General features: G+C 48.9%; 1 protein-coding gene and 1 long non-coding RNA gene across 3 annotated transcripts in view; one reads left to right on the forward strand and one right to left on the reverse strand.

Moving 5' to 3' along the window:
- Positions 1-15316: 15316 nt before the first annotated feature.
- DUSP26 (dual specificity phosphatase 26) lies at positions 15317-22027 on the reverse strand. Its single transcript, XM_015104598.3, has 4 exons — positions 21773-22027; positions 19394-19686; positions 17242-17456; positions 15317-16141 (listed from the first exon to the last, which is right to left on the reverse strand). Exons 1-4 carry the CDS (start codon positions 21887-21889, stop codon positions 15942-15944), a joined length of 825 nt encoding a protein of 274 aa, XP_014960084.2. The 5' UTR covers positions 21890-22027; the 3' UTR covers positions 15317-15941.
- The window catches only part of LOC132658695 (uncharacterized), a 28388-nt gene continuing 25016 nt past the window's right edge, over positions 20238-23609 (forward strand). For both annotated transcript variants that reach the window (XR_009598627.1, XR_009598626.1), the window contains exon 1: positions 20238-20411. This is a non-coding gene — a long non-coding RNA (uncharacterized LOC132658695). The remainder of the gene's footprint in view (positions 20412-23609) is intronic.

Consider the following 23609-nt stretch of genomic DNA (forward strand, 5'->3'; position numbering starts at 1 on the left):
AGAATTCCACTATGTGAATGCATCACAACTTCTTTGTTCACCTGTTGTTGGGTGTTTTGGGTTATTTCCAGTTTGGGACTATTAAAAATAAAGGTTTTAAAAACAAAATAAACAAAAAGAGAAAGAGGGACTGAAGCCAAGATTTAAAGCAGGTGAATCTGAAAAGTGCTTTAGTTGTCATCTTATCCTCTCCGCCTGCCCCCCACCCCCACCCCCCAACCACCATCAGTTTAAGCTTAAGGTAGACTTGTCAGGGCTCTAGGCTCCTGAATAGCAGAAGACATCGACACTGGCAATATCATAAGGGCAGCATCTTTGGCATTTAGCACTGCACAGGTGTTGAATAAACAGTAGTTAGAAGAAAGACTGAATCTGCTAATTCCCTGTCCAATGTGATGGTTTCTTTTACCGGACATTCCATCTTCTGTTTCTCTCTCATTCTTTCCCTTCCTGCCTGCCTTTCTTTCCCTCCCTCCCTCCCTTTTTCCTTCCTTCCTTTTTTTTCTTTCTTTCCTTCCCCCTTTCTCCCCTCATTTCTCTCTTCCTCTGCCTCCTTTTTCCTTACTTTGTCTGTCTTTCTATTTTTCATTTACTCAGAATATATTCACCAAGAGCCTACTCTGGGACAAGCACTGTTTCCCTGGAAAGCCATCAATGTTCTCAAGCCTGTTCTCCTGGGATTTACTTTGCATAAGAAGATAAACAGTGAGCAAGCAAGGAAACAAAGAAGAATGACTCAATCTTATCTTTGTATTCAACTTAATGTCCTATTGGAAGGTGAAAAATACTTTCCCTGACTCTTGAGAGTTTGTAACACTTAAATAAGACTATGCAAATGAGTCTTCTGCCATTTAATAGCATGATGGTTACGGTAGCAAAGGATCAGGCCAAGATTACTTAGCAGTCTGCGAAAATAGGTTAGCACTTACTTATGCAGTTGTCTGAAAACAATCTTTTTTTCTTTCTGAGCTACTCTGGAAGGGTATCATGTACAAATCCAGCTGACTTCATCTCCTAATTGGACATCTACAAAAACTTCCTAATTGGTCTTGGTCTCTGAACATGAACGTGCATATTCACTGCTGTGTCCGACCCTTTGTGGCCCCATGGACTGTAGCCCACCAACCTCCTCTGTCCATGGGATTTCCCAGGCAAGAATACTGGAGTGGGTTGCCATTTTTTTCTCCATCTTGGCAGAGTGCAGAGGATTTGAAAAGACAAAACAGTTGTGTTGTTACTTACCCAATAGTTCTATTTAATGGTTCAGGGGAAAGGTGTTGATAGGTGAGCTGATAGATTGAGGAAACCTGCTAGGCGCCTCTAGGGCACACCTGTGAAGGGCAAGCCTATGAATGGGAAACTGACTGGAAGTAAGGAATACCTTTTCCCTTCCTAAGAACTCAGATGGGAAAACAAGATTCTCGATAGACCCTCCAGAAAGGAAGACAGCCCATCTGACACCCTGATGTTAGCCCAGGGAGACCTGTGTCAGTCTTCTGACCTACAGAGTCATAATATGATAAAGTGAAAGTGAAAATTGCTCAGTCGTGTCTGACTCTTTGTGACCCCATGGACTATATAGTCCATGGAATTCTCCAGGCCAGAATACTTAAGTGGGTAGCCTTTCCTTTCTCCAGGGGGATCTTCCCAACCCAGGGATAGAACCCAGATCTCCTGTACTGCAGGTGGATTCTTTACCAGCTGAGCCACAAGGGAAACTGGTAATATAATAAATCTGTTGTTTAAAAAAAAAAATCCACCTTCCAATGCAGGGGATGTGGGTTCCATCTCTGGTTGGGGAATTAAGATCCCACACACCACTGGGCAACTAAGCTGGCAAGTCACAAAGAAAGATTCCTACAACTAAGGCCTGATGTAGCAAAAAATAAATAAATAAATAAATTTTTTACACAGTTGATTTCTGCAAGTCAAAACCACAATGAGGTACCATCTCACCATCTCACGCTGGTCAGAATGGCTGCCATCAAAAAGTCTACAAACAATAAATGCTGGAGAGGGTGTGGAGAAAAGGAACCCTCTTACACTGTTGGTAATGCAAACTAGTACAGCCACCATGGAGAAAAGTGTGATTTTCTTTAAAAACTGTAAGTAGAACTGCCATATGACCCAGCAATCCCACTGCAGGGCATATACACTGAGGCAACCAGAACTGAAAGAGACTCGTGTACCCCAGTGTTCATTGCAACACTGTTTACAATAGCCAGGACATGGAAGCAACCTAGATGTCCATCGGCAGACGAATGGATAAGGAAGTTGTGGTACATATACACAATGGAGTATTACTCAGTTATAAAAAAGAATGCATTGGAGTCAGTTCTAATGAGGTGAATGAAACTGGAGTCTATTATACAGAGTGAAGTAAGTCATAAAGAGAAACACCAATATAGCGTATATATGGAATTTAGAAAGATGGTAATGATGAGCCTATATACAAGACAGCAAAAGAAACACAGATATGAACAGACTTTCAGACTCTGTGGGAGAAGGCGAGGGTGGGATGGTTTGAGAGGATAGCATTGAAACATGTATATTACCATATGTAAAACAGATGACCAGCGCACGTTCAATGCATGAAGCAGGGCATTTAAACCCAGTGCCCGGGGACAGCCCAGAGGGATGGGGTGGGGGGGGGAGGGGGGTGGGGATTCAGGATGGGAGACACATGTACCCCCGTGGCTGATTCATGTCAATGCATGGCAAAGACCACCACGATATTGTAAACTAATTAGCCTCCAGTTAAAGTAAATAAATTAATTTTTTTAAAAGCATAAAGAGTTGATTTCTCACATTGTATCAGTATAGTTTAGATAACTCACCTTCCCCCCAACCTCAACCAATGATGCCCCAGCTTCTTGTGAATCAGGAGAGAAGTCTGGTTACTTCATGATGATGCAATGGAGACAGTAAAGAAGATGATAGCTTATACATCCAAGTCTGTCTGAAGAAGTCTGAAGTAGAATTATGTTTCTAAATCTTCCATAGCAAGAAAGAAAGGTAATACTAAAGACTGAACTTCCAGAAAATCTTCTGAGGAGTCAGGGACTCTTCATTTCCAGGATTCCACTTCAGCATCCTCTTACAAACCCTAGAAGCCCGTTCACTTTATGGTCTTGTTAACACTAGAGAAATGCATTTTGGAGAGAGTGCTAATTCTTTGGAGGAACATGAGACCAGAAACCTTGATCCCATCATTTCGCCTTTTACTAAGACTCTTCCACCCACCTCCATTTTTTTTTTTTTTTTTTTTACTAAGTCACGTCAGTCGTGTTCAACTCTGTGCGACCCCATAGACAGCAGCCCACCAGGCTCCCCCATCCTTGGGATTCTTCAGGCAAGAACACTGGAGTGGGTTGCCATTTCCTTCTCCAATGCATGAAAGTGAAAAGTGAAAAGTGAAGTCGCTCAGTCATGTCCGACTCAGTGACCCCATGGACTGAAGCCTACCAGGCTTCTCTGTCCATGGGATTTTCCAGGCAGGAGTACTGGAGTGGGGTGCCATTGCCTTCTCCGACCCGCCTCTATGTCCAGCCCTAAAATGTGGAAAAGAATGCTAACCGTGGCTGGTTATAAAAAGATTTGTCCTCAGGCTAAGTCACTTCAGTCGTGTCTGATTCTTTGTGACCCCATGGGCTGTAGCATGCCAGGCTCCTCTATCCAAGGAATTCTCCAAGCAAGAATACTGCAGTGGGTTGCCATGTCCTTCTCCAGGGATTCTTTCCAACCCAGGGATTAAGCCCGAGTCTCTCATGTCTCCTGCATTGCAGGCAGATTATTTTTTTTAAACTGGGGAAACCCAGTAAAAAGTGATAATTGACCACAAATAAACAGGTCATACTTCACAATTAGACACATTGTCATATTTCCCCAAGTCTTTTCATTTTTTAAGAGAACAATTTTCATAAGAATATTTAATTCTTTGAAGCAGTTTAGAGTTATTTATTATATATTCAGGCTAACGAGGCCTTTCCCTTATTTAATTCTTAAAAGATCCAGCCTTCCTCTGAAAGTCTCCGTACCAGAATGTTTTTAGGATGATTGATGCAACTTTTTTTTCCCTTTTATTTATTTATTTTTGGCTGTGTTAGGTTTTCATTGCTGCACAGGCTTTCCTTTCATTGCAACAAGTGGGGTCCACTCTCTAGCTGTAGTACAGGAGCAACAATTTGTCCCTGCCCCTGGGTTCGATCCCTGGGTTGGGAAGATCCCCTGGAGAAGAGAATGGCTACCCACTCCAGTATTCTTGCCTGGAAAATTCCATGGATTCTATAGTCCATGGGGTCGCCAAGAGTCAGACACAACTGAGCAACTTTCACTCACTCACTCCTGCTTCCCAGGTGACGCTAGTGGTAAAGAACCTGCCACTGCAGGAGACGTAAGAGATTTGGGTTTGATCCCTGGTTCAGGCAGACTCCCTGGAGAAGGGAATGGCAACCCACTCCAGTATTCTTGCCTGGAGAATCCCATGGACAGAGATGCTTGGTGGGCTACAGTCCATGGGGTTGCAAAGAGTCAGACACGATTGAAGTGACTTTGCACGCACCCACATGCTGCCCCTAGCTCCCAACTCACCTGGGAAATCCAATAAAGCGAATAAGAGAGCTTCCTTGGTGGTTCAGTGGTTACAACTTCGAGCTCCCAGTACAGGGGACTCAGGTTTGATCCCTGGTGAGGGAACCGAGATCCCACATGCTTTGCAGCACAGCCAAACAGAAAAAAAAAAAAAGAGAGAGAGAGAGAGAGAGAGAGAGAGAGAGGGAGAGGGAGAGAGAGAATAAGGCTTTGGTGTGACCCTGGAAGCAAGGCTTCCTTTCTCTCTCTTAGAGGATTGTCAGTTCTGGGGTGATGCCCAGGCTCTCCCCAGGTTTCTCCTAAGCATTCCTGATGAAGTTTCTAGGTGCCAGAGAAGGCTGGAAGGAAACAGGCTAGCTTGGTTTCCCAGGGATCCTTTACAGCCCTGCTGTGAATTAGGATTTCTGGAACGAAGGAATCTTCTAGGCCAGAGCGGAACCATCATCCCACATGTAAGAGTGGAGATTGGAGAATGAAACAGAGGATGAGAAACAGGCACCATTGCCAGAGCACCTGCCGTGTGCCACGCCCGGGACTCAGCACTTCACAGTTTTTCATGGATTCTTCACCACAACCTGCAGGGTAAGGTTATTTTTTACTTTTTCTTTTTTCTTTTTTTTTTTCCTGGCTGCATCATGAGACATTTGGAATCTAATTCCCTGATCAGGGATCAAACCCTCACCCCCTGCATTAGAAACTGAGGTCTCAACCACTGGACCACCAGGGTCCAGTCATTTTAAAATACTCCCATCCATTCATTTTAAAATACTCCTCCTTTAAAAATGGGGAACCTGAGGCTTTCCTGGTGGTGCAGTGGCATAGACTACATGCTCCCAATGCAGGGGGCCTGGGTTCGATCCCTGGTCAGTGAACTACATCCCACCTGTGGCAACTAAGACGATCCTGCATGTCACAGCTGAGACCCGGCGCAGCCCAATGAATAAAATAAAATGGCAGAACAAAGCAACAGCAGAACAGAGAGCCTACTTCCCATTGTCTTGAGATAGGGCTGGACTTACTTGTGCTTGTTAGAAACAAGCTGTGTGAAGTAGAGATGTCAGTCGTTGATTCTGGAGACTGGGTCATAAAACATCACGGTGCTTTCTTTCTCTCTTGCTTCTTCTCTTCCTGCCTTTGTCTGTCTGTCTGTCTGTCTGTCTCCCTCTGGTCACTTGCTCTGGGGAGGCCAGAACTCATGTCCCACGAACACTTACCTGTGGAGACGTCCCACAGCAGGGAACGGAGGTCTCTCTAGCAGCTGTGTGAACGGATATTGTGCCTTTGCCCAAGTCCTGGCTGCAGACTCTTGGGAGACCCTGAGGCAAAACCACACAGTTCAGCTGCTCCTGAATTCCTGACCCACAGGAACTGGGAAACACCCAGTGTTTGCTGTTCTAAGCCACTGAGTTTGAGGGGTAATTTGTTATTGAGCCAGAGACAAATACGACAGCCACCGTCAGGAAGAGATGTGAGAGTGCAGGGGCTCTGACCCTCCTGTTTATTTCTGTCTCAGGAATATTCCAAAGAGAGGAGGTGAATTCTGTTTCACAAAACCATGCAGAGACCCAGGTTCCACGCTCTCGCTGTTCCGCCCCACGCTAGGATATGTTCCTTGTTCATCTGTGACAAGCCAACTGACCAGTCACGTAGCTTATGTTCTAACCCTGTGGGAGGGGACGAAAGAGCGGAAGGACGGCATTTTCTTTGTAGGAATTCAAGTTTTACTTTTGTTCCCATTCCACTGGTGAGAGCTTAGTCACTGGGTCACACCTATTTGCAAAGAAGCCTGAAGAATGGAGTCTCAGGCTAGACAATTGCCCTGAAGCTCTGGGCAGATCTGTAGTAACAGGAGGACATGAAGGATGGAATTGCGTGGATGGAGGCCCACCAACCTACCCTGCCCGTGCCCGACCCAGTGCTGGCACCTTCTCTGTGACTTGTAGTGACACTTTTCCAAGGTTGGTGGTTAAGACTCTGTGCTTCCACTGCCAAGGGCAAGGGTTCAGTTCCTGGTTGGGGAACTAAGATCCTGCATGCCACATGGCTGGGCCAAAATAAATAAACTAAAAACAAAAATGAAGATGATTGCACATGATGTTTGCTCACTGTTTTTATTTTTAACTTTTTATTTTATATTGTACTATGGTGGCTCATCAGTAAAGAACCCACCTGCTCTGAAGGAGGAAATGGCAACTCACTCCAGTATTCTTGCCTGCAAAAAACCATGGACAGAGGAGCCTGGTGGGTTACAGTCCACAGGGTCTCAAAGAATTGGATACCACTTAGCTTCTAAACAGCAACAGTAGTTGATTAACAATGTCGCTTTAGTTTCAGGTGTACAATAAAGTGATTCAGTTATACAGATACCTGTTTCCTATTCTTTTCAAATTCTTTTCCCAATTAGCTAACCTATTCTTTAAAAATTAAAAATAAAACGAAGGATTGGATAAGCTTGGTGGTTTTCAATTTATGTGTGTGTGTATGCCAGAATGTTTGTTAAGTAATATTTAAAAGCAGACACTGCATGCAATAGAGATATAAAAACAGAACTGATCTGTTTGAATCATGTGGAGTTTTCTCTCTGATTTTCCCCCATCCCATCAGTGGGCACACAGAAAACTGTTTCAAGCACTAGAGGTCTGTAAGGCATGATCAGAAAGCCCCCAGGTGAGATGTTCTCCTGGTCTCCTTCCAGTTCTTTTATTTCTGAGGTTCTGATCACTTACCTGTGTTCCCTGCCCTGGGCTGGATCACAGCTCCGTCTTTCTGGGCAGCTGGGGGCTTGTATCTGGCAGGTATTGGTGGAGGAAGATGAAATGAGCCTTTGCCCTGGGTCTCCAGCCTCACTTCACTTCATCCCTTTTCTGACCTTGTGATGTATCTCTCCTTTCTCCTAAGGCAAGTGAGGGTCCTCCCACCCCACCCCACCCTTGGACCAGGGGTCTAAGTGAGGAGCTCTGAAGGCATGATCCAGAAGGCCAGCACACCACAGATAGCCTTGAGGTCCACCCCTCAGATGGAGACATGGAAATTCTCAGAGCAAGCAGCCTCCCTTCCCAGGCTGACACTTTTTCTAACCCTCTTGTCCTCTTCTGGGCTGTCACTGGCTTCAACGGGATTAGGAGCTCAGGCTCTCACTTGCTCAGCTTTGGTCTGGTTTGTGAGTGACCCTCAGTGACTGGAAGGGGACAGGCCTCTCCGCTCTGATTTTTCCCTACCCTAATTCGCAGAATTCTCAAGAATACAGACTGCCATAGGGAAAGTTACCTAGGGAGAAGAGAGGTCCTTTCTTTTAGTCCATGGCCATCAAAAGCTGGCTCCTGCATGGGTAAATATTCCCCTCCCTGCTTCCTAGGTTCTTTCCAGAGAGATCTGGGGGTGTCAGCCACCTTCTCCCAGGCTGGCTCCAGAAGAAGAAGTGGAATTTGGCAGAGACCTTAAGGAACAATCCCAGTGCATTCAGAAGGCTGGTAACCACTGCCCACAAACAGCATTCTAAGAATGGCTGGGGCAGTCCCACTCCTGAGCATATATCCGAAGAAAACCATAATCCAAAGACCCGCACAGCCCTGTGTTCACTGCAGCACTCTTTACAATAGCCAAGACATGGAAGCAACCTAAATGTCCATTGATGGATGAGTGGATAAAGAAGATGTGGGACAAATATACAGTGGAATGTTCAGTTCAGTTCAGTCGGTCAGTCGTGTCCAACTCTTTACGACCCCATGGACTGCAGCACACCAGGCCGCCCTGTCCTGATCACCATCTTCTGGAGTTTACTCAAACTCATGTCCATCGAGTTGGTGATGCTATCCAGTCATCCCATCCTCTGTCGTCCGCTTCTCCTTCTGCCTTCAATCTTTCCCAGCATCAAGGTCTTTTCCAGTGAGTCAGTTCTTTGAATCAGGTGGCCAAAGTATTAGAGTTTCAGCTTCAGCATCAATCCTTCCAATGAATGTTCAGGACTGATTTCCTTTAGGATGGACTGGTTGGATCTCCTTGCTGTCCAAGGGACTCTCAAGAGTCTTCTCCAACACCACAGTTCAAAAGCATCAATTCTTCAGTGCTCAGCTTTCTTTATAGTCCAACTCTCACATCCATACATGACCACTGGAAAAACCATAGTCTTGACTAGACAGACCTCTAGGATGGTACTCAGTCATAAAAAAGAATGAGGGACTTCCCTGGTGGTCCAGTGGCTCCCAAGACTACACACTCCCAGTGCAGGGGGCCCAGGTGTGATCCTTGATGGGCAACTAGATCCCACATACCGCAACTAAGAGTTCTCATGCCACAATTAAAGACCCTGCTTGCTACGCAACTAAGCCCCAGCACAGCCAAATAAATAAATAAGAGTGAACCATTCCATTTGCAGCAGGGATGGGCCTTGAGACCATCATACAGAGTGAAATGAGTCAGATAAAGAAAAACAATATATGAGATCGCATATATGTGAAATCTAAAAGATATATACAAACGAACTTATTTACAAAGCAGAGACAGACTTCCAGATATCAAAAACAAATGTATGGTTACCAAAGGTGTGGCAGGGAGGAATAAATCAGGAGCTCGGCATAAACACACACATACCACTAGATAGGAAATAAATACCCAATAAGGACCTATTGGATGGCACAGGGAACTCGACTCAGCACTCTGGAAAGAGTATACTCACACTCTCCGTGAGGAAAGAAGCTAAAAAAGAATGAATACATGTATATGTATTCATCTACTTAGGAAATAAACCCAAAGGAATGGCGGGGGCAGGGTGGAGATTGGGAGAAGATGAGGGCCAGTGGACTTTCCCAGGCTTCTTAGGCTTCTTACATTTCTGGGTAAGACGTTAGGACACAGTGGTAGAAGGTCGACTTACCCCCAGGGTTGGAGGCAAACAATCTCCAGGGAGGGGAGGCAGATCCAGTGTGAGAAAAAGGCTATGGGCAGCGATGACTGGAGGGCAGGCTTGTCCTTGTCTCATTGGGACCGCCCTGCTCAGACTCACCATGTGCAGACTTGGGCCCACAGTGCCTTTCCACATTTTAAGAGAAACTGGAAATCTGAATGTTGTGCAACATTTCCTGGTTATCGAGAGGTTGCATGGAAAACAAAATACCCTGTGCTGGTGGGTTTTGCTCAGTGATGCAGTGCCCTTGCCCAACACATCTTCCTCCCTGACTGTGTGTCACCAATTCTTGGTTTTTCTTTTAAAGACTTTTTTTAATGTGAACCCTTTATTGAATTTGTTCCAACATCGCTTCTGTTTTATGTTTTGGTTTTTTGGCCCCCAGGCATGAGAGGTCTTAGCTCCTTGACCAAGGATCAAACCTGCACCCCCCTGCACTGGAAGGCAAAGTCCCAACTACTGGACCACCAGGGACATCCTACTAGTTCTCAAATTTTTAATCCAAATCAGAGATGAGTGCTGGCATTTGCAAGCGGAGTTCACGGCATGTCAAAGGGCTTTGATCAGTTTCCCACTGGTGTTGTAACAAATTGCCGCTAACTTCATGACTTGAACAATGCACATTTATTATCTTACAGAAAACGGGCATGGGACTCACTGGGCTAACATCAAGCTGTCAGCCGGCTACCTTCTGTTCTGGAGGCTCTAGGAGAGAATCCATTTTCTTGTCTATTCCAGCTTCTAGAAGTGCCCACATTCCTTATACCACAGCTCCCATCCTTGTCTTCAAAGACAGCAATGGATCCTCAGAACAAATCTCTCAGCTCTGTTTGAAAAGGTTCTGTGCTTTTTAAGGACTCATGTGATCGGGCCTCACTGGATACTTCGGTGGAATCTTCCCACCGTGAGGCTGCGGGGTTTTTAAAAGTAATTAAAGACTGTGCTGGGTCTTGGTTGCTGCGCACAGGCTTTCTGTAGTTGTGGTGAGCAGGGAGGGCACAGCTACTCCCTAGTCTTGGTGCTCGGGCTTCTCGTTGCTCTGACTTCTCTTGTTGCAGTCGGAGGCCTCTAGAGCACAGGCTCAGTAGTGGTGGCACAAGAGGTTAGTTGCTTCATAGCACGTGGGATCTTTCCAGACTGGGGATCGAACCCATATCCGCTGCATCGGCAGGCAGGTTCTTAACCCCTGGACCACCAGGGAGATCCCAAGGTTTTGGTTTTAATTACATGTGCAAGATACCCTTTGCCACAGAGGTAATATATTCAGAGATTCTGGGGTTTAGAGAATCAATAGGGCTCTTCCCTAAATTTTTCCATTGTTTGCTCATTTCTTCTTCGAAAAAAAAAAAAAGTTCTGAGGACAGAAACTTATGATAAATAGGGTTTATCTTTCTGCATAATCTAGCCCACTCTTTTTCTGTTCAGGCTTCCTTTTCCTTAAAATATGTTTTTTTTTTTTTCTATTTTCTTTCTAGTTGAGGCATAGTTGATTTACAATATCATATAAATCTCAGGTGTACAACATAGGGGTTCACGATTTCTAAAGGTTACCTTCCATTTATAGTTATAATCAAACATCGGCTATATTCCCTGTGCTATACAATATACCCTTGTAACTTAATTATTTTATATATAGTAGTTTGTGCCTCCTAGCCCCTGCCCTACTGTGCTCCTTTCCACTTTCCCCTCCGCACTGGTAATCACTAATTTGCTCTCTAGATCTGTGAGTCTGTTTCTGCTTTGTTATATTCACTATGTTGCTTTATTTTTTAGATTTCCCATGTAAGTGATATCATACACTGTTTGTCTCTGTCCGACTTATTTCACTTAGCAGAATACCTTGCAAGTCCATCCATGTTGTTGTGAATGGAAAAATTTTATTCGTTTTTAAAATGGCTGAGTGTTTAATTGGGCTTCCCTGGTGGCTCAGCAGTAAAGAATCTGCCTGCAATGCAGGAGACTTGGGTTCGATCCCTGGGTCAGGAAAATCCTCTAGAGAAGGAGATGGCAAGCCACGCCAGTAGTCTTGCTTGGGAAATTCCATGGATAGAGGGGCCTGGCAGGCTACAGTCCATGGGTTCACAAAAGAGTCAGACATGACTTAGAGACTAAACAACAACAACATTCCATCGGGTATATACACCACATCTTCTTTATCTATTTATCTGTTGATGGGCACTTAGTTTGTCTCCATATCTTGGCTATTGTAAACAATGCTGCTGTGAACATTGGGGTGCATGTGTCTTTTTTAATTAATGCTTTCATTTTTTCCCCCCAGTAAATACAGAGGAGTAGGATTGCTGGATCATACAGTAGTTCCATTTTTTTGAAGAAATCACCCATACTGGTTTCCAATGCAGCACCAATTTACATTCCCACCAACAGTGCATGAAGCTTCCTTTTTCTAAGGGATCTGTTTGCAGGGGGCCCTTCAGTGAGGTGTGGCTGCATGCTCTCCAGCAGTGATATTTTCAGCTGCCAGTCTGCTTTCTGGCTCCATCTGCTGCTGTGGCACGCAGAAACAGAAGCTCTCTCTTCACTGCCGCTCCCTGAGCAGCTTCTCAGCTGGGATTAGTCACAGGGTGAAGGACCAGGCAAACATTCCTCCTTCTCCCGAGAGTCGTCAAGGGCCCTGGGGCCAGCCCCAAGGGTTTGAGTCGACACTGGATGGGGCAGGGTGGGAGGATGATGACTTAGGCTTGAGTCACCGTTCCCTGGGGGAAGGAGGCTCTGCCGGTTAGAGGAACAGGCTGTGTCTAACAAGAACACGTTTATTCCTGTTCATTTTCAAGTTTTATGCTTGGGTCCAAAGGGTCCATTGTGCGAGAACTGGATGCAGGAGGTTGGATTTTTTTTTTTTTTTAAATGTTTTTTCTGTGGCTGTGCTGGGTCTAAGTTTCGGCATGTGGCATCCTTAGCTGCAGCATATGGGATTTGGTTCCCTGACCAGTGATTGAACCCAAGCCCTCTGCATTGGGACAGTGGAGTCTTAGCCACTGGACCACCAGGGAAGTCCCAGGAGCCTGGACTTTTAATGCCGGTTTGGACAGGTGGTGGCTTCCCTGGGGGCTCAGAGGATAAAGCATCTGCCTGCAATGTGGGAGACCCGAGTTCGATCCCCGGGTCGGGAAGATCCCCTGGAGAAGGACATGGCAACTCACTCCAGTACTCTTGCCTGGAAAATCCCATTCATGGAGAAGCCTGGTAGGCTACACAGTCCATGCAGTCACAAAGAGTCGGAAACGACTGAGTGACTTCACTTTGGGCAGGTGTGAGTGAGACCCATCTGGGACAGGTGTCCCCCTCAGCCCCCCTGGAGGGGAGAACGGATTCTGTGTGGTCACCGGGCTGTGCCCTTCCTTTCTGTCTCTTGACGCCTGTAGGTTCCCAAAACACACACGTACCCTTAAATGGTGGAGGTGGAGGGCCCTACACCAGTGTGATGGCCACACAGGCTGGAGCCAGAGCTCCCGGGCTGGGGTCTGAGTTCTGCCGCTTACTCTCTGTGTCGTGCGCTCAGTCTTCTCTGGGGCTCTGTGGCCTCCATGGCCTGCAGCCCCTGGGGCTCCACTGTTCACGGGATTTTCCAGGCGAGAATTCTGCAGTGGGTTGCCACTTCCTACTCCAGGGGATTTTCCTGGCCCAGGGATCAAACCCATGTCTCTCGCATCTCCTGCACTGGTGGCAAATTCTTTATCCTTAGGAAAATTACTTAACCTCAATTTCCTTGTTTCTACACATTGACAAGGCAATCACTTCACACGATTTTTAATGAGGATTAAATGACCTAATATCTGCAAAGACAGAAGAGCGCCTGGGCCAGAGCCACAATATGGCTTTTGTTAAATAATAATAATATATACATATATATATATGGGAGATATATATACATATGCGTATATATACACATATATACCTATATATACATATATATGGGATATATATGCATATATATACATATATATGGGAGATATGTGTGTGTGTGTGTGTGTGTGTATATATTATATATGGCTTCCTAGGTGGTGTTAGTGTTAAAGAATCTGCCTGCCAATTCAGGAGGCCTAAGAAACCTGGGTTGGGTCCATCTGTCAGGAAGATCCCCTGGAAATGGCAACCCACTCCATTATTCTCACCTAGGAATTCCCATGGACAGAAGAGCCGGGGGAGAGAGGTAAATTAATGTCACCAACACCCTCATGGCTGTGTGCTGGGGCCAAGGGTCCTAGCTGTCAGATCTTTTGGCCCCATCTTCCCACTATTGTAATGTGGTTATGGGATGCAAGTGTCAAACGAGAGCTTTCTAACACTAAGAGCTAGTAACATGTAACGATTCCCGACCGTCAAAAATGGCCAAGCAAGGGACTTCCTGGTGGGCCAGTGGTTAAGACTCCAAGGCAGGGGGTATGGCTTCAATCCCTGGTCAGGGAACTAAAATCCCATCTGCCTTGCAGTGTGGTCAATAAATAAATCAAAATAATCTCTCTTTGCTTCAGTTAAAAAGAAAAAAAAAATGGCCAAGCAAATAAATGCTTGATAATTATCATTGTGACTTATTGAAAAGGCAATTTATTTATGCCTGTGGAGAGTGGAAATCGTTCATCTGTGAAGGCGTCTTTGAGCTTTGAGATTCTGAGTTTCTGTACTTTGGAGTAGAGTCTACGCTTTAGTTATATTAAGTGATTTTTCTCCTATACTTTTCACTTCCTTTTACATTCCATCCCCTTCTTCCACTCATGCAGATGTTCTGGGAACACACCGCCCGTTTCTGTTTGTTTGTTTTGGCCATGGGAATCTTAGTTTTCTGACCAGGGATTGAACCTGTATCTTCTGTCAGTGAAAGTGCAGAGTCCTAAGCACTGGACTGCCAGGGAATTTCTGGGAAACACACCCTTCAAAAAGAAGGATGTGGTAAAAAAAAAAAAAAAAAAAGAGAAGGCTGTGGTGGCTAGCAGTTTGGCAGTTGGAATATTAAAAAAGACCATACTATTCGCTCTGGTGGTTCGCTCTATTTTTGGACTAGATTTACCAGGGGGATTATGTTACCCTCTTCGGAGGAAAACCTGGAAAGATTAGAAGAGGAAGCAATCACATCACCTCCCCTCCCCTTGTCTCCAATTTCTTGGCACAAGGCAAAAACCCAACCCATGATTTAGGGCTGGGATTGATTTAAGATTAATATTCTGCTCTTCCATGAGAATGGGGGACTTGACATAGAAAGCAAGCTGTCTTTTTGAAAATAAGTTATATTGTGTCTGCCAAAAAGCTCGTTCGGGATTTTTGGACCACCCCAGTATTTCTTAACACACTGGAGTTTATGAACAGAGACCTATTTTAAGCTTCGAAGATAGCAGTGTGCCGAGTCCCAATCCAGGTTGCAACTCTGACTTTTTGGTCCTCTGCTGTCCCCGTGTGGACATAAATGGAAATAACAAGATATCCCTTACAGCTGGCATGTGGAATCGGACTTGGGAGAAAACTCCCTTAAAAACTGGAAACGTTAGCTGCTCAGTCGTGTCCGAGTCCTTGCGATCCCATGGACTGCAGCCCGTCAGGCCCCTCTGTCCATAGAATCCTCCAGGCAAGAAGACTGGAGTGGGTTGCCATGTCCTTCTCCAGAGGATCTTCCAGACCCAGGGATCGAACCCTGGTCTCCTGCATTGCAGGAGGATTTTTTACTGTCCGAGCCACCAGGGATGATCCCCCTTAAAAACCGCTGGAGGCATTAGGGCTGGTGGGGGTCCATGACCCTTAGGAGGGAGCCAGGGACTGCCCTCAGGAAGAGAGCTGCAGACTCAGACAAGCCAGTGATTCAAGAGGCTCCCGTCGTTTTCACCATTTTTATTTTTCCTGCAGCGCTTGGATCCAGTAAGCGAGTGATCAGTGACAGACTCGCAGTCATGCACCTCTGCCGTTTTTGGGCCACGACCAGCACCCACGGGCATGGTGCCAAGCCTCCCACACCTCTTCCTGCCGTGTTTGGAGTAACAAGTCTGTAGGCTTCTCTCTTAGCTTTTCTCACCATCTCATCACCGTCTGTCTCTCTGCTCCTGGCCCCACACAACTCGACATCATCACAGCCGTGCCTGCCGCCTCCCTGACTCTCCCCGCAGGGGCACAGGGCAGAGTGGGTCCGTATCAGAGAGGGAGGGGAACACTTGAGCACAAACAGGGGAAGGGGCCTTGAATCTCTGGGGCCACCCTGCCTAGAATCCAGGACCCTAGCTGCCTTCCTCCCTGGCCAGCTCCCTGCTAGGTGACTGTCACCCTGCCCAGCTAACCCCTCCCCAACCCCTCGCAGTAGATAGCAGCTGTGGTCTGGGGCCATGTCCCAGCCCTCTAAGGAGAGAATGGGTTCATTCGGTCTCCCCACCACCTGTTCCCTGGGCCTCCACTGTCCAGCTGGGATCCAGGGACCCACAGGCCTGGCCTGACCTCCCTCCCCCACCCCTCATGCCTCCAGCCCCTGCCGCAGCCTGCGGTCCAAGGCCAGGAGCTGCCTCAGGAAGCCCCGGTTGGGGATGATGCCTCGGTGGTCCTTGACTTTCTTGATGGCCTCCACGAGGGTGAGGCGGTGGTACAGCATGAGGTAGGCCAGCACCAGGGTGGCCGAGCGGCTCACTCCCACGGCGCAGTGCACCAGGATCCTCCCTGTGAACACAGACAGATGGAGAGAGGCGGCTGGGGGACCGTGCGCTGGGCTGGAGGAGGCTGGGGGCAGGTGAGGAGGAAGACAGGTAAGCAGAGATGCTCGGAGGCACACATGGGGAGATGGTAAGAATCTGAATCCCAACAAACAGGGGCACACATACGGGAAGACACAGAAAACCTGCAGCAGTTCAGCATCCATAAACCCAAAATGGGCTTGAAGAGGGACGTGCTTGGTGGTCCAGCAGCTAAGACTCCAAGCTCCCAATGCACGGGCCCCGATTCAAGACCTGATCAGGGAACTAGATCCTGTATGCCACAGTTAAGACCCAGAACAGCCAAATAAATAAATAAATATTTAAAACATAACTAACATAGAGTGTAAAAAAAAAAGAGCTTGAAGGGAAAGACTCAAGATTAATGCAAAACTGAGCTTTGTACCAAGTAGAGTTTCTGCTTGAAGCTCGCTGAGTGCATTCATGGAAAATCCTTTGTGTCTAACCTGGCCCTTCCTCAGGTTCCCATCCATTCTGGGGGGAGGAGGGGTGTGTGGGTGATCAGTATATATTTTTTTTCCTATTTTAAAAAATCTTCTTATTTTTTCGCTGCGATGAACAGCATGTGGGAATCTTAGTTCTCCAACTGAGGATTGAACCCACACCCCTGCATTGGAAGAGTAAAGTCTCAGGCCACTGGGGAAGTCCCAATACATCTTACATTTTTTAAATAAAATCCTCTTTACTTTAAAAAATAAAATATTTTTATATCTTAAATATATATATATATTTTCTGATCACTAAAGCAAAACAGGCAAAGCAAGAATCGTTAGAAAGTCTAGAAATATGCAAAGAAGGCAACAATTAAAAAATATATCTCCCATAATCTTCCCGCCCAGGGGCAATTTGCCACTCTCCCGACATTTGGGATTATTTCCTTCTTTTTACGGATTGCATTGAAAAGATGGTTGAGAGAAGAGTTTTCTTTCCTGAGCATCTTATTACATCATTCAACTCTCTTTCTTTTTCCACATCCAGAGCCCTGGGCTTTGCTCTAACTCAGTGTCCGTGGGTCCACCCCTCCACCTCGCTCCCCTCCCTTCCTACCTCCTGGCTGGCTCAGCGCCCGGTGGATGAAGTCAGCGGCTGCCTGGAAGTGGACGCTCATGTCGAAGGCTGGCGAGTCGTGGGCCTCGACACCCAGGTATCGGATGCCCAGCCCCTCGTAGGCTTCGGGCGTCCCTCGCCACCGGCTGTGAGAGGCGTTGAGGACGTGCGTGATGCCCAGGCGACGCAGCTCCCGGTGGTTGTTGGCTATTTCCCTGCATTGAGGAGCAGAGGTTAGAGGGGGTGAGGCTGGACGGTGGGACCAGACACCCCGGTCAGTACTCTGATCACCGCCAGGCCAACATCACTGGCTCCAGGCCTTCCCTTCACTTCCTGAGGACCTGAGGTGTGCAATGACTCTGAGTCTTGTCCTGGAGCAAACCTGGGGAGTCCTGGAGAGATTTTTGGCCTGGGGGAGAGAAGACAGAGAGACAGACAAACCACAGCCCTGATAACATTATTGAAAGATGCTCGGAGGCCACAGGATTTTATTAATACTTGATCCGTGAGAAAGATCAACAGGGTTTGTACTTCATGGAAGGAAGTACCTGCCAACGGTGGAATCTAGCTGGAGAAAGATTGGGGCATCTCAGGAGAGAGGGGTTTTCTTCACACCAAGGCTTTCAGGTATAGAGAGATCAGTGGATGGGTCTGGACATGGCAGGGAGGATCTGGACACCGGACGGCTTGTTGGAGCAGCTCACATTTAACCTGGTAACCTTGAATTGCTATGGTTTTCACCACTCCCCCATTACTTTATTTTTATTTTTGTAAAACTTTTTCTTTTTTTTTTTTCTGGCTGTCCCATGAGGCCTGCAGGATCTTAGTTCCTTGACCAGGGATCGAACCTGTGCACACTGAAGTGGAAGCGGGGAGTCCTAAACACTGGACAGGAAGTCCCTTTCCCGTTTAGACTCTCTCTGATGCCCAGAATCTTCTTGTGTTTTGCCAGTTACTCCAAGCCCATGGTTACCCTGTGGATGTCACCTGCAAGGGTTTCTGTGGTTCACAGCCCTCAGCTCATGCCAACAAGGTCATATCGAATGCCCTGTCTAGTGCCAACTCCTGGAGCAGAAAACACGCTGAACTTGAACCTCTTAAGTCCTGGGCTCTGCTACTTACGACCTGTGGGACCTGGGGCCAGTCCCAGCTTCTCTGAGCTTCCAATTCCTCCTATGTAACCTGGGGATAGTGGTACCTACCTCACAAGGCTATTGTGAAGATTAATAGAGAAAAAGCCTGTGAAAACTCCCTGTAGGCTCTAAAGCTCTCGGAAAAGACCTGTAGGGCCTCCTTTCTCTTTGACTCCCATCTCTCTGTCGCCCCCATCTGGCAGAGCCTCTGCATACTCTGTGGCTTGGCTTGGTCTACCCCTCCCCTTTTTGTTATATGCGCTTAGTCGCTTTAGTCCAACTCTTTGTGATCCTGTGGACTGTAACCCACTAGGCTCCTCTGTCCATGGGCTTCTCCAGGCAAGAATACTGAAGTGCGCTGCCATGCCCTCCTCCAGGGGATCTTCCCGACCCAGGGATCGAACCCATGTCTCTTACATGTTCTGCATTGCCAGGCAGGTTCTTTACCATTAATGTCACCTGGGGCACCCCTCGCCTTACCATCCACTTTTCCTGGCCCCTGTGATAGCTTTTTTTCAGGGCACAAAGATGGAAGGTCAGATAAGTCATCTATGATGTCCAGCCCACAGCACTGGCATATGAAAATGCTAATGCGTTGTGCTAAATGAATCACACGATTACTTGAACAGAGCCTGTCTGTCCAGAATTGGGTCTATCAGTAATCCTGTCCCACCTAAGAGACGTGGGTTCGATTCTTGGGCTGGGAAGATCCCCTGGAGGAGGGCATGGCAACCCACTCCAGCATTCTTGCCTGGAGAATTCTATGGACAGAGGAGCCTTGTGGGCTACAGTTCATGGGGTTGCAAAGAGTCCCTCGACTGAAGTGACTTAGCAGGTAGGTAATCCTGTCTACTCTCCCCAACCCTCCAGCCTCCACTCTACCCAGGTACCCCCTCGTTTCCACCCTCAATGTGGAACCAAGAGCACAACTCCACGCCTCTCTGCCACCCTTCTCCTTTCTTCTTGCACACACGCGCACACACACACACAGCCGTGGCCCCAGTCTGGCCGGTACCTACTGGTCTCCGAGGTAGAGGCCTGGCCAGACCTCGTCGGCATGGTTACAGGCGGTCTTGCCGGTGTAGAGCAGCCTCTCCAACTCGAAGACATTGAGGAAGGGGTGCTGGACGGCCGGCGGCTCCTCCAGGGCGCCTCTCACGCGGACCGGAGACCTCGAGCCGCTCCGGGAGAAGCGGGCCATGAATGTCACCGAAGCCCAGAGCCAGTTGCCGGGACACATCTTAGAGGTGGCAGGAGGCCTGGCAGCCCCCGGGGTGCGCGAGGTGAGGCGGGGCGGGTGTCCAGGTGGCAGCTGCCGGCAGAGGCGGGGGTGTGAGTGACGCCTGAGCGGGTCCGGGGCGGCGGGGTCCCTTCCCGCCCCCGGGGAGAAGGTTCTGGGGGAGGACGGTGAAGTCTGGCGGGCGCTCTGGACGGTCGTCTCCTTTGAGTGGCAGCGGCTCCTGTCGCCCTGCTCTTTGGCTCCGCCAGGCAAGGAGGTGGGAGCGTCACATGTTCTTGTTTACGGGCCGAGGCAGCGGCCCAGCTGCTGGGCGTCTGCTCCACCACCCCGCCCCCACTCCGCACACACAGTCAACACACACACGCACACACATCTGGCATCTGGGTGGCAGGGCCCAGTGCTGGAAGCCTTGCCAGCCCCCGTCTGGGTCTCATCTGCCTGGGGCTGAAGCAGACAGGCTGGGGAGCTGGGAGGGGGGTTTGGGGGGAGGTTCTGGATCCATCCAGAAGGCGTTGGTCTGAAGCCAGCAGCAGCTGGGGCCGTGACCCAGCCCCGCCGGCCTCAAGGGTGGGGTGGTGGTGGAGATGGGCTGCTTTAACCCCCTCCTGCCCTCCTGCCGCCTCAGCCCTCAGCCTGCTCTGAGAACTCCAGCTGGGGGCATGGGGCGCGTGGGGAAGAGTAGGAAAGAGGAAGCTGAAGTTTTTGAAAAACACTCGCTGAAGACCCAGGTTCATGGAAAGAAGCGCCAGTTATCTGTGCGCCACAGGCAAAGCAGCCTCCCTTGGTCAACATGACAGGTATCACTGATTAAACCTCATCTCTCTGGGTCCAGGCAGGGCTGGAGTACTGTGTGTGTGTGTGTGTGTGTGTGTGTGTGTGTGTGTGGGTGTGTGTGTGTGTGTGTGTGTGTGTGTGTGTGTGTGGGTGGGAAGAGGCAGAGGGTGAGGGGCTGGAGGAGGGAGGAAAGGGAAGAAATGGGGGCTCCTGCCTGGCCCAGGGGCTCAGAGTGTGGAATTAGCGCCTGTGTTGCTGGTGAAATCAAGTGACCCTATTTAGCACACGGGGGTCCTCAGTGAAGGGCCGGAGAAGATGTGCCTGACTCTCTGTGAACAGTGGGACCACGCACTGAGCTGTGGAGCTCGGAAGGGCCAGCCTTTGAAACTTGCCCTGGGAGCTGCAGGCAGGGGGGATTGTAGCAACAGCCCCCTATTCCAGTGCCTCTTCTCTCTTCTTCCAACCCCTCCTCCTCTCGCATGGTGATCCTGGCCCTCAGCAAAGGTGGGGCGCTCTGAAGAATTCCCCTCCCACTCCTTTTCCTGTCTTCTGCCCCAGGGACTCAAGGCAAGGTCCCCAGTGAGAGGCCATCTTCGCCCTGCCCCCCACCCCTCCCCCACAGTCTCAACAGGGGCCCAGTTTTCCCCAGTCCCCCTGTCCCTCCAGGGCCAGGAGAGCTCCAGCACTCACAAGGCATAAGAAGCAGGGGTCTTAGGATCAAGACTGGCGAGGGGAGGCTGGATCTTAGGCTGTTGAGGGGTTGTTTAGGAAGAGAGGGTTTTTTCCCCCCAATGGCTGATCGGAAGGAGTGTAGAAAGAGAGCACTATAGCAGTCACGGCCACCTCCATCAGCGCTATCACCATCATGCCCGTCCTTCCCACCGCCACTATCACTGCCATCACCCCCAGGATCGACATCTTCATCATCAGCATCACCAGTATCATCATCGACTTTCGCTCCGCAGGCCTAAAGACCTCACCACTTGGCTCCCAAACAACCTTTTCTGGGGACAGAATGCTGCTGCCTGTGTGATGCTGAATGGTGGAAAGAAAGCGGGAAGCCGCCCAGGTGTAGCCGGAGCTCGGTGGCGCTCGCTTTCTCCCCATTCCGTCCCTGGACACGCTCCAACCCCATCCGCCAGCTTCTGGGGGCCCCGGTCCGCGACCCCCTCCCTCCCCCCCCCCCATCCCTCTGCTGTGGTTGTAACAGGTTCATGGCTGTCGCCCAGCCCTCGCCAACCGAGACAGCCAGGCGCGGAGGGAGGGGGCCCCGGCAGGGCCCCGCCGGCGGGCTCCCAGGCCCCTTTTAAGCGCCCCCGTCCCCCGCCCGGCGCCCCCCAGCCCCGATCCCCGGCGCCTAGCCCACCCGCCGCGGCCCCGCTACCTCGCGAGGCGGCGCGGGTCTCAGTCCCGGAGGCGGATCGCAGGCGCAGGCAGCCCCACGGCCATGACTCCGCCGCCGCCTCGGTCTGGCTTGGCAGACCGGTTGACGGATTAGCATCTATTTTTAAGCCATGACACGCACGTCGAAGCGGGGCTGGTGTCGGTGTGCGCGTGTGTCGGCGACACGCAGGGACCCGGTCTCGCACCCGGGGGCCCGAGCGGACAGGCGGCGTGGGCCACGCAGCCCGCACCCCCTGCGGCCCCGCCTCGCGGGCATGCTCGTGTGTATGTGTATTTTCGGAGCTGCGCCAATGACAGGCACTCTGCCTAAAGCTGACATTATGTAAGGCGTCCCAGACGGTGTCTTGAGCACACACGCTCCTCCCCAGGCAGCATTAATTACACAGACTCCAGGACGATGCCCACTCACTTGTACATGTCTCCTGCGCCAGAACACTATGGCATAAACAACTCTTGTCCCCAACCCTGATTCATATTTACTAAGCATGGTGTACCCTGTGTTTCACAGATCTTAACTCATTTTATCTTCATCACAGTCTCTGAGAGAGGAGAGGATATTGTTATTGTACCCATTTTAGGGAGGAGGAGATGGAGGCATCCAGAGGCTAAGTAATTTGCCCAGGGCACTCCCTAGGCATGCCAGAGCTGAAGGTCCCAGCCTGGTTGCCTGCCTGGGAAGTTCAAGTCCTTAGGGGCTTTCTGGACAGGTGGCAGCACCTTCATCCACCTGCTCTCCCCACACCCCAACACACACACAATGGAGAAGGTACAGTGGATTTCTTTTTTTGAAAAGGTATTTATCTGGCTGCTCCGGGTCTTAGTTGTGGGGTGTGGGATCTAGTTCCTGGACCAGGATGGAACCCAGTCCCTCTGCATTGGGAATGTGAAGTTTTAACTACTGAACCACCAGTTCAGCACCGTGGCTTTTTATCAGGAAGACTTTCTCACCAGCTCAGCTCCTTGTGAATTTCCTTTTCCTCTGTTCCTGAAGAAATTCGCATGTTGCTTTCTGGTGATACTTAGCTTCACTTGCTAAGTGAACTACCCTAAGTACCTTGTTGGCTCCCCTTATTGTAAACACTTCGAAGGCAAGGACTGTGTTGTGGTCCCCAGCACCTGGCTCACTGTGTGATGGGGGTAGGGTGGGGGCAGTAATGAATGTTATCAGGTGATGCTTTAAAAAGACTCAGACGCCAGGCGAGCTGCCTGGTGGGAGGAAGGCAGGAAGAAGACCAAGGTCAGGTTGGACCTGGCTGGAGATGAGTAGATGGTATACCTACTGTAGCTGAAACCAGGATGGACTCCATTCCTGGAGGGAGAGTAGATCAGGCTTTGAAATCTGAGTCAAAGAAAGTGACACAGTCCCCAGGTCAGCTCCATCATGGGATGCCGGTAATTCCCCTTCTACGCAGTCTTTCCTGCTCTAGAGAAGCAAAAGCAATTCCTCTTCTTTTTCCTTGTGCCTTCTTTGTATGGAAGTTTACATGAAGAAATGAAATCTTCATCACTGAAAACAAAAACTCTCCTGGGAAATTGGGATTTGTCAATTCAGGACAACTGTGGTAAATAATGGTCACAGGGGACTTCCCTGGTGGTCCAGTTGTTAAGATTCCTCATGTCCAATGCAGGGGGTATGGGTTCAATCACTCAGTTGGGGAATTAAGATCCCATATGCCACATGGTGCTGACAAAAAGTAAACATTAAAAAGAAGAAATGGTTCTGAATCAAACTGTTAAACAGCATATGTCATACACTAACCTCATTACAAGTGACAGAGACTTTAGGGTTGGTAAGTTGAGAAGATGTTATAAATGAT

The sequence above is a fragment of the Ovis aries genome, chromosome 26, assembly GCF_016772045.2.
Source record: "Ovis aries strain OAR_USU_Benz2616 breed Rambouillet chromosome 26, ARS-UI_Ramb_v3.0, whole genome shotgun sequence".
NCBI classification, from domain to species: domain Eukaryota; kingdom Metazoa; phylum Chordata; class Mammalia; order Artiodactyla; family Bovidae; genus Ovis; species Ovis aries.